Genomic DNA, 16,676 nt, shown 5'->3' with positions numbered 1-16,676 from the left:
CACCGTCCTCTTTGTTGGTTGTTACTGTTGTTTTCAATTACTTGTTTTATTGTTTAGTATTATTTGTAGTAGTAGTAATAGTAGTAGTAGTAGAAGTAGTAGTAGCCGCAGTTAAATTCTCCAAATAGTAGCAGTGAGAACTTTACAAACTATACTCTGCAAATCTATTGAATAAGAAAAGAAATATAGTTCCATTGTAACTCCTAGGACATTTCAACTTAGCCTTTTGATTTCAATCACATTAAAGACATATGTGTACGTCTAGATTGAACATCAGTAATTAAGGTCTACTAAAACTCTTCTGTAAGATTTTGGGCTTTATCATCAGCCTCATCCATTTTGGCAAAGCCAAACTCAACTTGTCCTCTTAATACCTTGTACTAAAGATGCCTCCCATTACAAACTCATATTTGATCATGGAATACATGATGGCAAAAATAGAAAAACATTATGGGGAACAAATGGGAAGCTTTAAATGTCAGATGTTTGAACTAGTATATATCCAGGCTACTTACCATCTCTAAACATACTAATCCCTCATGAGATCAAAGAATACTATGTAGGCTCTCTGCAGACTCAGTTGGACTGGCTACAAGGCTTGTCGGCACACTAGAGAAGGGTGGTGTTGAGAACCACAAGCCCAGGAGCAAACAAGAGATTGGAATGAGTGTTCAAAAGATGGTTTTGTACCAATGACTTAGTTTTCCACACCTTATGTCCTCTGTGTTGATAAGACAGTGCTAGCTGAGATGAAAAGACAAATTGGTCTCCACAAACACTTGTGAACAGGTTGTGACTCCCTGCTTAGGATAGTCTCTGATGGGAACAGAGAGACAACACCAAAAGAGGAAAATTCCTCAAAGAAGTGCCACTTTGTTTTCATTGCCAAAATTCCTGATGTCAAATTTTGCTGGGAAGTGTAAATTATTTTGCTGTCACTCTGAGTGTGACTGTTATCATAAAGTCCATATGACAGTGTTTGCCTTGGAGGCCATTGCTCATCATCGCCCGGATGTGGGAAGGAAAGCAGCATGGCTCCTCTGAATCTTCATACCACTCCTATACGCTGTGAGGGAATCACCATCTGTGGGGTGGCCAGTTCCATTTTGTAGAGTAGAAATAAGACAATAAGTAATGGAGAGTTTAAATTCTTAAAGACTAAGGAAGCCTAGCTGGAAAATGTTCACATAACTGATAAATAGCTCTAGTTAGCAAGCTGGTCTGTACTGACCTAGAATGGTTCTGCATGTGTTCTCACTGGCCAGAAGCAGTCATGTAAACATGTCTGTATAAATGGAGCTTAAAGGATGAGAGAGAGAGAGAGAGAGAGAGAGAGAGAGAGAGAGAGAGAGAGAGAGAGGAAGAGGAAGAAGAAGGAGGAGGAGGAGGGAGGGAGAGAGAGAAGAAGGAGGGAGGGAGGGAGGGAGGAAGGGAGGGAGAGAGGGAGGTCATACTTTGTGCTATAACTCCCAGGTTACTTTAGAGGGCACACTACTCCCAAGTTTCAAGCTTTCCTATGCCTGGAATATACTTCAATATCTTATTTGATAGAATTTAGGATGCACCCCCCCCCCAAAAAAAACATTAGCATTGACCCTTTACAGATGACTGAACTTACCAGTCTTATTTTGAAGTTGAGATCACTTTTTGGAAAAAATATAGGTGAGTTTGGATCTCATAATTCACCATGTTTAACTGTATGTTCATATTAAATGGAAGGATTTGTGCCTACTGCATTATTTCTTTATAAAAAAGAGACTAGGGGTTGGAGAAGTAACTCAGTCAATGAAGTGTTTGAGAGCATGAGGATCTAAGTTCAGTCCCCTGAACCCATGTAGAAAAGTAGCTATGTTATGCACTACCCATCCCCATGCTGGGGAGATAGAGTCAGCATCCTTAGTGACAAGGTGGATGACTCCCGAGGAATGACACCAGCGACCTCTGACTTTCACATGTACCTGCATACACACACACAATCACACACACTCACACATACATGCACACATACAAACACATACATACACATACATACTCCCATGCACATATATCCACATACACACACAAACACATCCATACACACTCACACATACACATACTCACATGTACACTTATCTACATACACACACACACACACACACACACATGCTCACACATCCATACACACTCACACATATACACACACTCACATGCACACTTACCTACATACACACACATACTCACACATCCATACACATGCACACTGACATCCATGCAGTCACACTCACACAGACACGCATGTGCACTCACACACACAGACACACACATCCATACACACATAGTGACATGCACACATGTGCACTCACACATGTCCATATACACACTCAATACACACAACCATACACAGTCACATGCACACACCTGCATGCGCATACACACACACACACACACACACACACACACACACACACACACACACACAAAGGTTAAGTTAGCCCAGGATAGCAAAGTATATTCTGTAGATCATTAATTTAAACACATTAGGTAATAAGTAAGAAAGATCTATTACATAAGTTTAAGAAACACTGGCTAAACAAGTTTAGTGAGTTTTTGTTTGTTTGTTTTAACATGCTGATAGGGCTTGAATACCCAAAGAGTATGTCCTGGGCAGCATTTCCCAATTGAGCCTACTCACAGGGATTCCTTAGGACATAGGGAGGGATAGAGAGCTGGGGAGGGGTGGGAGCTGGGGAGGGATGGGAGTTGGGGAGGCTCCAGTGCTAGCAGGACAGATCACTGACACTAGATGGAGGCTGGCTGGACCGTGTGGAGGAGAGGGGCCTGTAGTATGTTCAAGTACCCACACCCCACCTGAAGAAAACACCTGCTCAGCTTCCTCATAAGAACAAGTGGCAGTTGCTACAAAGTGTCTAGTTCCTTATGACATGCCATAAATCTGGAGCTTTGTGTGGAAATTTCCCTATTTTTAACAAATTACCAACTAAATCGGGCTTTTTAACAACCCATACCTCAGGCAAAAGTTCAAATGCTGTCGGTTTGCAGCTTTTGCTCCCTGTCTGGGGGTCACAGGAGATCCAGGTGCAGGGATTCTTCTCCATTGTGAAGAGTATCCCAGCTACCTACACGCTGTCCAGCAGTCATGACACATGGCCAAGCCACACACACCCTCAAAGCTCTTTGCCCCTAGTTCAGACGCCAATTACTCTCCACCTCATCTGCCTAGCAGGCAGTGAGGTGAACTGGGACAATGGGCGGGCATCTGGTAGATAAGCTTCTGGGGTGTATTTTCAGTGTTGCAAAAGGCAATACTTAAATTTACGTCTGGCATTTCGTAGCTTGAACTATCCTAGACTACCACAGGCTGGGTGGTGGAGATGATGTTTTCCCTCAGTCCTAGAGGCTAGAGGTGTTGACAGTCTTGGTTTGTCTACTATGTCTCCTAGAGGTGTTGGCAGACTTGGTTTGTCTACTATGCCTCCTAGAGGTGTTGGCAGACTTGGTTTGTCTGTGTCTCCCCTCTGGGGCTTGCTGATGGGCATTTGCTCTCTTTAGGTTCACTTGGTCTTTGCTCTGTGTCTGGATTGCAGATTTCCCTGTAAATCCAATGTCTTTTTAAGGAAGTCATAGTCGCTTAAGTCTCCAAGTACAGCCAGCCAGCGGGCACTGAAGGCTAGGGCTTCATCACACGGTTTTGGGGAAACAACTCTAACAGCAGTCTCTCTTCTCTCATTACCCCACCTCTGGTGGGAGCAGGGCTCAGTACAGTCCTTTACCCCATCTCCAGTGGAGTACAACTCCCCAGGACTGAGTTCAAACTCCCCGGTCTTGTCGGGCAGCTACAGCAGTGGGATCTCATCGCTTAGCCGGTGTAGTACGTCGGAAACCTCAGGCTTTGAAAACCAAGCAAATGAACAGTCGGTGGCCATGCCCGGGCCCGTGCCCGTGTCCGTGCCCATGCCCGTGCCCAGCTTCAGCGGGTCGGAGGAGCCAGTACGCAAGGAAAGCAAAACCCCGCCTCCCTACAGTGTCTACGAGCGGACTCTGAGGCGCCCTGTCCCGCTACCTCACAGCCTCTCCATCCCTGTCACCTCCGAGCCACCTGCCCTGCCCCCCAAACCCTTGGCTGCGAGATCCAGCCACCTAGAGAATGGGACCCGAAGGACTGAGCCTGGCCCGAGGCCCAGACCCCTGCCCCGCAAGGTGTCTCAGCTCTAAGTCACTTTTCTATGTACCTGCGATGATGAATTCTTTGCCGTTTACAAAATAAGTCTGATGAGAAGACATTTAGTGTAGGCACTTTAATATCTTACTCAGACCTTTCCTTAAATGAATGGAATTAATTTTGCTTATTAATATAATGTTGCACAATATTAAAAGTTACTGATCTAAAACGCCAGATGTTACATGAAGTATGGCTGAGTCTCATTAAAACGTTTCTCATTTGAAAGTGGTAAATAGTGAAAAAGACTCCTTTTGTACCTTTTTGTGTTCACTTTTTTTTTTTACATAGTTTAATCTAAAAACCAATACAATATTGTCAGGCAACACAATGCGAGATGATATTGTATTCCTTTTTCTGAATACTTGATACTCTGAGAAAGTTGATCGTGTCTGCGCACAGCCTAACACAACGGCCCTTCCTTAAGAAGACCCTAGTAATTAAGGTTTGGCCCTCCCCTTGAGCAGAATGATGAGCGCACATCCTCAGGATTAAAAGTTAAAGCAAGCTGGTTGGACAAGATCCCTAAGAGTTGCTCAGATTGGGACAGGAAGTTGTTTTGACGTCTGTCAGCTGTCTACATTCTTTAACTTTGCTTTGTGAATCGGTTGCTAAATCTTTAAGTGCCCTGACACTATGCTATCTACTGTATTACTTTTCAAGGTGCAAATTGCTTTCAGAGTCCCAATTAGCTAGATTAAGCAAAAGAACCCTCCCCCCAAGGAGAAGTGTTTACTTGAAATTTGTGCTTCCTTACTTGATGATTACCTATATAAAATTTGTCGGAGATGAAGAACAGACGTTCAAGGATTAAATGGACACAAATTACTATGTCCCATTAACAAGGATTTGGGAATCAATACAGGACAGTATTAAATCAATAGTGTGAAGGAAGACAAAAACCTTAGTGGAAATATATTAGCATGACTGAATGCTAAAAGGACTTTGAGAAGGTGAGGGCATTGACATTCAATCCTGCAGAAAATAAAGAATTTTTCCAACTCTCCATCCTTACCAGGATAGTTTAGCTTCTCAGCTCATCCCCTGGTCCTTCTGTTGGAGGAGGAGGATTGTGGACCGTTCTAGCATGGATATGGCAATGTAGCATCTTAGATGGTGATAGACTAGACATGCTGATGTGGCAGTTGTAGGAGTGTGAAAATGCACCTTGTATGTAGTAATGTATTTCTTATCCTTGTTTTTTTCTTTTACTGACTGTTTATAACACTCAATTTACAATAGATATGAACTGTATTTTAAATCACGCTGTTAAATATTTTCCCTCTTTTGTTGGGAAGCTCATCTTAGTTTAGTTGTGTTTGTTTTTGTTGCTAGCTTATCTGGAAGGCAGTGACCACTTTTTTATATTCTCTTAATGAAACCATTCAGCAGGTATATGCTGTTGAGGCTGGTTATAGAGGTTTTCTATAATAAATGTTCAAGTATTTTTGTACATAACTGGTTAATTTTAATAAGAGATACCATTATGTGTAAAAAAAAAGTAAAAATAAAAGCAAACAGTTGTGGATGCAGTATGATTGTTATAATTATGCCAAATACTTTATGTATGGAAAATATTTGTACATATGTGCTTTTAACAATAATTCTGCCATATTGACTTTACAATTTTGAATGTCAGAAAATTAATATATGTAAAAATATTTATGTTTAGTGAAAGTATTCATAATTGAGGAAAGGAACATATAAATTTTAGCTTTGTATCTTGCAGGTTTTGCAGTTAGAAATTTCTTGAACTAGCGTTTGCATTTGATAATAACACTCTGTGTTTGTAATCACACCCTAAAGTATATATACATACTCATATACATGTATGTAGGAAGCTCCATGTTTCTGTTGTTTTAAAGAAGTAAAATCTTTCCCTTAAGTAAGATGACATGCATACGATAACAAAGCCTCTTTGATTTCCTTTTCCTGTGTAATTTAGTAGATTTCTTGACTAGTGCTTGGGCACAGAATAAATCAGTGTTATTTGCTCTTGAAGCCATTTTTTTTTTTTTTTGGCAGTGAATAGTTGACTTTATCATGTAAGTGTATTTCTAAAGCAGCTATATAGCAGAACATTTCAAGAGATTCTGTTAGTTCAGATGTTCATGTTGATTGCTGCTGAATGGTAAATATTAAATAAAGTTATCAGATTAATCTTAAGGTTTCTGCCTTCATTCTGATCATCAGCGTGGCTTTGCTTAGGATGGTGGTTGCATAAATTCCTCTGTCCTATCATTATGTGTCCTGCAAGCTTTGCAGAGAGCTCCTATTTCTGTCGCCGTTTGACTCTGAGCACAGGTCATTCATGCCATAGAGAACAAAGGTTGAAAAGTTAATGGTGTAAGTTACTATCCTGTGGAGAAGATAACATTTACCTGGGCAGCTGAACGCTAATTAGTTTAACCAAAGCCGGTTTAGCAAATCAAACCATCAAAGTTTGTCTGTGTTAGAAAACTTGACTCAAAACAGGTAACTGCCAGGTGGACAAGGCAATAGTTGAATGCTGCCTCCACCAGCTATGACATGTACAATCTTCATGCCAACCCCTTTGTCCTGCCTTTGACAAGATGGTAGGCCATATATTCCATAATCACTGAAAACCCATTGACTGCAAAATTTCTGTTAACTGAAGTCTGTCCTTTAGTTTCATGAGACGCATCCATGCTGTGATGGGTTTCCATTTGTGTAAGTCAATGATAAACTGCTGTCCTATTAAACACCAAAACCCATTTGAGGTCTTTGTCAGTATCCCAAGTACTTCTCAATATTAACAACAAGATTTGTGAGCATCATCAGTAGAATTAAGCCTGTGTTTCAGCTCTCTGTGCATAGTTACAATATGAATAGCTCAGATTCCTGCCTAAGTAGGTTTCTCTCTGGTTTGTTATTGACCCTTCCACCTAAGACAACAAGGAGGATAACAAGTTGTACTGTATTGTATTATCTTTACACATTACAGGGTGGTTTATATCAAAATGTCTGAATACTGAAACATGGTCATAATTCTATAAGAAAATCATAGAGAAAGGGTTCTTTAGGTTTTTTGTTTGTTTGTTTTATTTTTTAACAAATGTTCAGGTCTAGGGTGGATGTTCCCAGATTCTTGGCCTCTTACTCAAAGGGCTAAATAAAGTAAAGTCTCACAAAATTTGCAACAGTAGCAAGGAAACTTTATCTAAAGCAAAACCATGATAGCAAGCCACAAGCACCATAAGGTTACTCAAGGGCCCCAATTATTGTTTGGGGCTTCCTTTTATAGAGTTAAAGAAAAGGGGTGTGGTGAGGGAATTCTGTTTGTATTGACAGCCATTTAGATAGCCAGTTAGATAGACATTCCCTTCCCTAATGCATCTCACTTTAACCATGCACACCCAGTTCTGCATAGGCATAAGATGGTAAGTGGGATTCAGATTTAGTGTACCCAAAGCCTGGTTTACACTGTTGAGTGTTCATTCCCCAGACTGATACAGCACTGAGTTTACTGCTCACTGCCACAAAGAAGTGAGCCCCATCTTGACAATTGTCAGAGTAGTAAGAACACAATTTCATTCACATTTGGGAGTTTTATTTAAGGTTCAGAATTGTTTTCCAGCAAAACTGGGAGCTTGTGACTAAAATTAGGTCGGCATTATTCCCAACATGATACCCAGTGTGGTGGACATGTTGGTTAGGCTAGCATCTAACGAGAACAGACCACTGACCTCAGAGCTCCATCTTGGTGAGTTTAGGAACACAGAGAGCTCAGGAGGTAAGAAATGGTGGGGCAGGTGGGGAGGACTGTGTTCTAAGGGGCTCTTACAGCATGACTCTGCCTTCTTGGGAATGTCTCAGTGGACCTCACCCTGTGATTGGCTCCTACAGCACTTTTTAGACAGAAATGTGAGTTTTCTGCAAATTTACATTTTGTTAGCTGGTGAATTGAACCAAAGACTAAGGGAGGGAGAGATTACAGAGGTGAGCAGGTGTTCTGAGTCCTGTAAATCTGAAGAGAATTTAGCAGTTGACATCTTAAACTCTTAGATTGCTGAGAGTTTGATTCCAATCTGGGCTACAAAGTAAGTTCCAAGCCAACCCAGGTTCCACAAGATCTATCTTCTGGCCTGTGGTGCTTCCCAGTGAAGCTACCATGTTCCCTTCTCTTCAACTTGGAACTGGTGCTTTCTACTGAAGAGTTTATTGGTTTGTTGAAATGTTCTTTTTATGAATAATAGTTATATTGGTGGACAAGAAATTACCGGGAGAATAGACTAATGCTAGTGGACAAGGAATATGAAGTTATGTTCATGAGGCATAAGCTATGAGATTGGTGCTTTCTTTTTCTGAATGGGTATTTTATTCAATGTTGGGATTTATTTGTATATTGTATCATGCATGTGCAAGGTAAAGAGTATGTTCTACTTATTTAGCCATTTCTCTATTCTCTCTTACTTTGTTTCTAATTTTTGGCTCTACAAATAGCAACACTGAGAATCTTTTCTTACAAAGAGCATGTCTCATGTTTTGTATTATTTCCTTATAGTGAGCCTCACACAAAAATGGCTTTCTGACTGCAATTGGAAGGTCAAAGGAATCCTGGATTTTGTATGTGATTTTCTTCTGTAAGAGAGGAAAGCATAACATTTGCTGTACTCTACCTGGTTCTCTGAAGGGACTATTATATGACATGATTCCTGGGGAGACAGAAACAAACACCTACTCATCCCACTGAGGAAGCAGTAAGGACACCACCAAAGTCTAGCTTGGTGAACCAGTGAGTATTGTTCCTTACGGGTTTGGGGTTATCTAGAGGAAGAGAAATAACAGAAAGTAAGAATATCCACCACAGCATGGGTAATTGCTCAGGAAAGTTATAGACCTACAATTCACTGCATGGTTTATAGGCAGCCTGACAGTTTGAAGAGTCTTTTAGACAACTCAGCTGTTTTGGGCCTCCTCAGAAGACCTTACTGTGTATAGAACCTTGGGGAAGGAAAGACCTTGTGTATCTGGTGAGTTTCAGGAACTTCCTGAGTCCTGAGTTGTTTACTTTGGGTCTTAAGGAGACCCCCTTTAGAATTTCCTGTATTAAGGAGCAAGTCTGTCTTTAAGATTATTTAGTCATAGCAAACCTCCTAGATCTTAACAAGCTTTACAGGGAAATTACTCAGACAGCAGGAGCTGCCACAAGAAAAGATAGTTTAACAAAAAACAACTGCAGGCTGCTAATGCATATGCCTCATGTTCACATGGGAGCGATCCAGTGAAAAATGAGTTATCTCAAATAAATGGTTTAGACATCAAGCTTAGCTAGCTTCAGCTAAAGAAAAAAAAAAGGTGTGTAGGAAAGCCAAGGATTGGAGATGAACAAGGAAGCACACTAAGCAAGAACAAGGGGCTAGGGAACAGAAGTAGTAGCAAAGAGCTTGCCTGGAGATCATGAAACTTTAGTATCCCTGGTACTGCCAAAAATAAAAAGCTAATGAAATGCCCTTAGCAGATGTAGCTCTTTGCCTTCCAGTGGTAAGAGTTGTTTGTGACATAGGCCTTCCTGGAACAAACATGGAGATACCCTTACAACTGGGAATTTCCTTTAGAGACAAATTTCTCTTACAGAAAGAAGGTAACATTGCTGTTTTCAGATATTTTTCAATATTTGCTGTTTTTCAAAATAAGGCTTATGCCAGCCTAGCATATTGTGGAACAGTATATTCTGTTTTTTTTTTTTTAATTTGTGTTTTGGGTGGCATATTCTGGTGTCCTATATTTAAATGCTGATAAATTCAGTCCCCAAAGTTTTGTACCCATTTTAGTGCCACTGTCACCAGCAGTGGGAGACAAAGCCCATGCTGCTATCTGTAAGGTCTGAGAAGTTGTCCACAGAGGCCTCTATTCAGTTGCCAATAGGCCCTTGAGTTATATTGCAGGACAAGTCAGTAGGAAGCAAAGCTGGAATTTATTAAGGAAAAAAACAGATACACACAAGGAGTGGGTAAAGCTTCTCATTAGGATTTTAGATAACCCTCTAGGAGCAAACTTAATAGCACTAGGATTATTCATGGGTTAAGGTTTATAGCATATCAGAGGTCCAGATGGACACAGAAGCCTGGGAATGACTGAGGATTTTCCTGGAATAGTTTATTTCCCTTTTTGGTCCATATGTGGGGTATACCAGATGGATATGTCATGGTGTTAGAGACATGATGACACAGCCAGCTTAGGGAGTGTCCAAACAGTCACATGAAGTCCTGCTGTGATTCAGCTCTTCAATCACATTGGTGGGAACCGTAGACAGAAACTGGACAAGAAGGACAGGAACCCCAAAGCAATCCCCAGAATGTTCTGTCTAGAGGTCAGGGATGCCAAAAGGAATTCGAGTTCCTGCCCTTCAACCTCTCCTAAAGGAGTACCTCAGCCTAGAAGCCATGTGTGTTAGCTGAAGCTGAGAGGAGGCACTTGGACACTGGGCTGGCCAACTGGACCCGTTCGTCTTCTATACCACACCCCTGTTTTTTCCATAAGTCCTTTAAAAGGCCCAGACTAGCAGCTCAATAGCATCCTATTCCTGGGACACCCCATCCATTGAGGATCTCTGTGCTCACTACTGCTTTGTCTCCCTTTCTCCTCCTCTCTCCCCTCTTAAGCTCCCACCTATGAATCCAGAATAAACTTCTTTCTAAAACTCACCTTCTGTGGTCTGTCAATTTCATTCTTTGAATTTTTGAGACAAGAACCTGAAAGCCACAGACGCTGGGTAGCTTTGAGGGCTATGGCATTTTCCAGAGCTATATTAGCTAGTTTTTTTTTTTTTGTTTTTTTTTTTTGTTTTTTTTTTTTTATCAACTTGGTACAAGTTAGTGTTACCTGAAAGCAAGGAACCTCAATTGACAAAAATGCCTCTATGAGTTCTGACTGCATTTTATTAATCAGATTGATGAGGGAGGGCCAGCCATTTTATTGTGGGTGGTTCTGTCCCTGTGCTTGTGGCCCTGGGTTCTATAAGAAAGCAGGCTGAGCAAGCCATGGTGAGCAAGCCAGTAAGCGGCACTCCTCCATGGCCTCTGCATCAGCTCCTGCCTCCAGGGTCCTGCCCTGCTTGAGGTTCTGCCCTCACTGTTTTTGATGATGAGCTGTTTTACGGAACTGTGAGTGAAATAAACCCTTTCCTCCACAAGTTGCTTTGGGTCGTGATGTTTCACCACAGGAATAGTAACCCTAACTAAGACAAGTGCCCTGGCTCGCCAAGAAGGGAGAGGTTCTGTTCTCAAAGTCACCTGAATATTCCTCTAGCACTACTAAGCAGTGCCTTCCCCCCCCCATGCTAATGAGCCTACCCTCCTACTATCTATATATCCTTGTATCTTTTCTTAAAGATGAAATATTAATATGATATACTGCTTCTAGGGTTTTTTGCTAATTTAATATGTAGGAAGAAAATATTGCTGTTATTGCCTAAACTTTGAGAAGTGTTAATAAATCAATTAAGTCTGTTACAGAATCTTGTGCTAAAGAAATTGATAGCCTGAGAAAAGGAAGTGACAGGGAAGATGAAAAGTAATAGCCTTAAAACTTAGGATGACATTTTGAGAAAATATTTTATTCCACAGAAGAGATTTCTGGGAAGTCTCTGAGGTGCCTCTGCTCATGCAGAACCCACTAGATAATTCCCAGGTACTATACCCACAGACCACCACACTTTGAAACAGGGCAGCTTTGGGGGGTGTTCATGTCTTTGGCAGAGCCCCACTTCTCTTTCGTTCAGCACTCTGGATTCTAAAAAGAGGCCTCACTTAACTAGTCAAGATGCCCACTGCTGTATCTTTGGATTCAGAAAACCCAGACCGTCCTCTGGCCTTTGCCTTTACTCTTTAGTTACAATGTTGCTGGAGGTAGACATCCATAGCCATGTTCCAGACTCTAGAAAAAAAAGAAGAGACACTTGCCTGACATGGGCCATTGTCTTTCCATGTCTCCTTTCCCTCTCCTTAAAAGCCCTTTGCTCCTGAGCTTGCCTCCTACCCGGGGACTCCGTGATAGGAATAACTTTCTCATTGTCTTCTTTTCCTTAGGATTTTCTCTTCCAGTTTAACTGGAGTATCCTAGGAGTGAACCGCTAACCTGGCTTAGCAGCACTTGGCATAGCATTTCCCTGTGATCACAACCAGGGGGGTTGTGAATTTATTCTATAAAGTAGAGGGAGGAAGGAAGCGGGAGGGAGGGAAGGAGAAAGGGAGGGGCTTGCTACAAAATAATTGCTGTAGAGATGGCTTAGCAATTGTGTTCATACTGCACCTGCACAATTCCCTAACACCCACAACAGGTGGCTTTCAACCACCTGTCACTCCTTCTCCAGGAAGATTGACACCTCTGGCCTCTGCAGACACCTGCACTCGTGTTCACATACACAGAGACAGACATAACATCCACATACACATATTTTTTTTTTAATGGACAAGAAGAAAAAGATAAGAATTACCTCTGGATTATGCAAGTGGTGGGGCGGGGTTTGAGGGACTCCTGGTTTTCTTACTGGCTTTATAGAATTTTATGTATGTGTGACTGATATGTTTTAAGAAACCACACATTTTTAATGGCATGGCTGGCAGATCCCACAGGGCTGGGTTTACCACTCTACTTACTTGTCTTCCACTATATACCAGCAATTCTGGATCCTAACCTTCCTGAGAAACAGACAAAATTTCCATCCAAGTGTTACTGGAGAGAGTGTGAGTGGCAGGTAAGAGGAAGGGTGAGGGGGGGAGTTTCTCCACCCAAATAATGAAACCTGTGTTGGAGCCAACAGTACAAAGAGGATGCAGCTGATTTAATCCCAGGGAGGCTTTGTGGTAGTTTCAGAAGCAGGCTGGTCTTCACAGGTGGCACCCAGATATCACTTTGAGAAACTCTCCAAAGCCTCTGCAGGCATTACAAGTCTGTGAGTTCTGCTTATGTCAACAGTGAGAATCTTCTCACTCACATAAAATCATGCACAGGTCTTGCTGTTTCAGAACAACTGCTGACAGTACTTGGTCATTTTTCTCCAGGAGAGGAAAACATGACTAAGTGCAGGGAAACTAACAGGATGTCAGCCTGTAAGAAACTCGAAGGGGGCTGGGAAGATGGCTCATGCTTAGGAGTCCTTATTATCCCACCTGCAGTTATTATCCCGTCTGCAGTTCAGATGCCAGCACCACCCTCAGATGGTTCACAAATACCTGTAACACTAGCTCCAAAGGAGCCTCCATGGCCTCTGTGGGCACCTGCCCACGCACATGTACAAATAGACACACACAGTCACTTAAATAACAGAAATCAGTCTTTTTTCAAAAAGGAGTTCCTCTTTCTCTTTGTTAAAAAGAAAGAAAATTGGAGGGGCTGGGGTCATTTAGTTCAGTGTACTCACCTAGCATGTATGAGATCCTAGGTTCAATCCCCAGCTCCTCTGGGACCCAGGTCAGCAGGAGGAATTCCCCTAAATTTTTTAAGAACCTCCACTAGAGCCAAACTGGGATTGGTGGCTTCTAAGCATAAAGGAATTTCAGAGGGACCCACTAGCAAGCAGGGTTAGGGTTATATTGGAGACATTCTAGGGGAAAAACTTTAGCAGTTAGGAGCACTTGCTCCTCTTGCAGAGACTGGGGTTCAGTTCTCAGCATCCACTTGGTGGCTTTCAGCCCTCTGTAACTCCAGCCCAGGGAATGCCGCACCCGCTTCTACCCTCTTTGGCACTAGGCATGCATGCAGTACCCTTACCCACATGAAGGCAAAACAATTATACACATAAAAGTAAGCTTTTGTTTAATGTAAAGGTATTTTAGAGCTAGGGTGATGACTTGGTGAGTAGCATGGCTTGTGGTAAAACATGACTACCTGAGTTCATATCCCTAGCATGCATTTTAAAAAGCTGGCCTCGACAGCGTGTGCTTTTAAGCTCAGCACTGGGCAGGGTGGCGTGGGTACAACCGAGGTGGATCCCCAAAGCTTGTTAGCAAGTCAGTCTAGTCAAAATGGCAAGCTCCTTTTTCAGTGAGAGACCCTGTCTCAAAAAAATAAAGTGGAGTTTGATAAAGGAAGATATTAGAAATTTACCTCTGGACTCCACATGGACACTCAAGCAAGTGTACACAGTGGGGAGAGAGGCGGGGTAATAAGAGAGGGGCTTGGAAAGAAAAAACTTGCACCAAACAGCACATTGGTTCATTGATTCTGCACCAGTCATATCTAGATTTTGGTTGAGTTCAAAGCTATTCTCATCAATGGGTTGTCAAGAAACCGAAATAAGATGGCAGTGGCTCCTGAACACACCTGGCAAGATTGCAATGAGGTGAAAGTGGGGATCCCAGAGCAAAAGGCAAGCGGGCTGTCTTCACTGTAAACAAAGCTAACAGTCCTGTTTGAAATTCTCAGGAACAAGGCTCTCCTCAAGGTTGCATATGCTTTAAGCCTGGGTCTTTGTTATTATCTCATAAACTATATGTGAAAGCAGATTGACTCTATTGCTGCCACAGTTAGAGTGATTATCAATTGTGTTTGAATTCTGAATGCTTCTCAACAGTCAGACTTCACGTGGACTCCAGAGTAGGTGTGTCTTTCCCTTCCCGTATCCCCATAAGTTCCTATGCCCTCTATACTGCCTCGATATGATGATGTCAACAATATCTTTATTTATTAAAGTGCACCAAACTTGATATAAAAATAGGATACCATGAATCTGAGACATACTGGAAAGAAAGGGAGAAAATGTCACTAGATAAACAAGTGGATAGATTTTAAAAAGATGGGCCACAAAAGTACATGGAAAAATAATCATTCTTCTCAGAGGAAAATAAAACACCAGTGAAGCAGCTTTCTGTGCTATGCATCTGCAGAGGAACAGGGCTGATAGAAGGAACAGATACTCAAAGCAGACTTAGCAGATTGGCATGCACAATACAGCCTGTGAGGCCCAGCAGTGGCAGCTTTCACACTGGAAAAGCCTAGAACCTGGTAGCTACTCGATGCACTAGGCCAAAGGCCTGGGTTGGAGACCTCGCTGCAATTCACATCTGAAGACCAAAGATGCTGGCTTCTAAAGCCAGTGAAGGATTGTGGTGGCTGCAGCAGCAATGGCAAGATGCCACCTGTTAGGGTTCAAGAGAAGTCCCATAAAAGACGAGCATCCATGTATGCAATTAGCAACAACACTTATTTTCTCAAGAATACAAGTTCCATCATGCTGGGGTCAGCTATCTGACACAAAGGCAAAATGGCGATGACCCTGAGTGGAGAGTACAAACTCGTTTTAAGCACAGCCAAGGGGGTGTTCCAGAAGTGGTTAGGTCATCCTATCTATGATTGGCTTAAGCAAGTGGCAGTTATGTTAGTACATTTCTGATTGGCTAGGGCTAACATGGGCTGGCTAGGACTACAATTTTTCCATCTTTGGGCTTGTTTGGACAATTCCCAGCATCTGAACCTGTTTGGTCATTGCCTTGAGATACTGTAGGGGGGGCTGGCTCAGACCTTGTTCATATTCTCTCCCTAGGCCCTGAATGTAATTTGTTGATAAATGGTCCTTTGTTGGGAGATATACTGCTTGTCCCTCTCAGAAAACCTAAATTCAGTTGTAAAACTGGGAGAGTTTAATCCCTTCACCATCAAAGAAGATAATGCACCAACCGGTGTGACAGCCAGCAAAGACAAAAGGTTTGATTTCCTGGACTTCCTTTTGCCTGAGCTACCACTCAAAGGTGTGGCCCACCCTTAGGGAGGGTCTTGCCTGCTTCAATTAAACTGATCAAGAAAACCTCTGGCAGGTGTGCCCAAATCGATGCGGGTTGACAACCAATATTCACACATTTGTTGTTTATAACAGTAGTTTAATGTGTAAGATGACAGCAGAGAATTGTAGACAGAACACAGTGAAAGCCGCAGCCTCTGACAGCACTCCTGGTGCTGGAACAGGATAATGATTGTGAAAGAGTTTGCCAACTTGGATCAAGCCTCATGCGCTTTGAGCTATAACCTCCCAGTGACATTTCCTTCAGTATATCTCCTAAAGTTGCATCAGAAATGCAAAAACAAAAAGGCTAGGGCTTTCTAGAAGCAGGAAATCCCTTTTGAGGAAAAGGAATGGATTTGGCAAACACTGGCAAGGGCCAGTCCTGGATCAATTTGAAAAATCTTCTGGGGTATTTGCACAAGTGACAAGGTGGCCAGGTCTTCCCACTTCCCTTTCCTCTCACTGTTGTCAGAACATCCGGACTGATGTTTAAAAGAGAAGACCTGGGCCGTGATGATGTACTCCTGAACAATAAACATGATAAAGTGGATAGGGATAGGCCAGGAACCTCAGCCCTCCACAAATAACTACAGGCAACTAAGAAACAAAGCGTACTCTAATTGGTGATCCAATACTAAATTCATTCCTGAAAACATGTGTACACATAACCTTATACAGACTGAGCAGGTTGTACTTATAGATTTTATAATTAATATA

At 42.2% G+C, this 16,676-nt stretch overlaps 1 protein-coding gene across 7 annotated transcripts in view; it reads left to right on the top strand.

The window, feature by feature from the left end:
• Positions 1–6,217, top strand: part of Dock4 (dedicator of cytokinesis 4) — a 392,331-nt gene extending 386,114 nt beyond the window's left edge. For 6 of the 7 annotated variants that reach the window (XM_027419722.2, XM_027419723.2, XM_027419721.2 and 3 more), the window contains one exon: positions 3,751–6,217. In XM_027419722.2, coding sequence (XP_027275523.1) covers positions 3,751–4,212 — 462 coding nt within the window. In that variant the 3' untranslated portion in view covers positions 4,213–6,217. The remainder of the gene's footprint in view (positions 1–3,750) is intronic. The other variant, XM_027419727.2, reaches the window with a different exon arrangement.
• The last annotated feature ends 10,459 nt before the right edge of the window (positions 6,218–16,676 follow it).

The sequence above is a fragment of the Cricetulus griseus genome, chromosome 5 (assembly GCF_003668045.3).
Source record: "Cricetulus griseus strain 17A/GY chromosome 5, alternate assembly CriGri-PICRH-1.0, whole genome shotgun sequence".
In the NCBI taxonomy this organism is placed as follows: Eukaryota; Metazoa; Chordata; class Mammalia; order Rodentia; family Cricetidae; genus Cricetulus; species Cricetulus griseus.
This window is presented reverse-complemented; position numbering and strand designations above follow the sequence as displayed.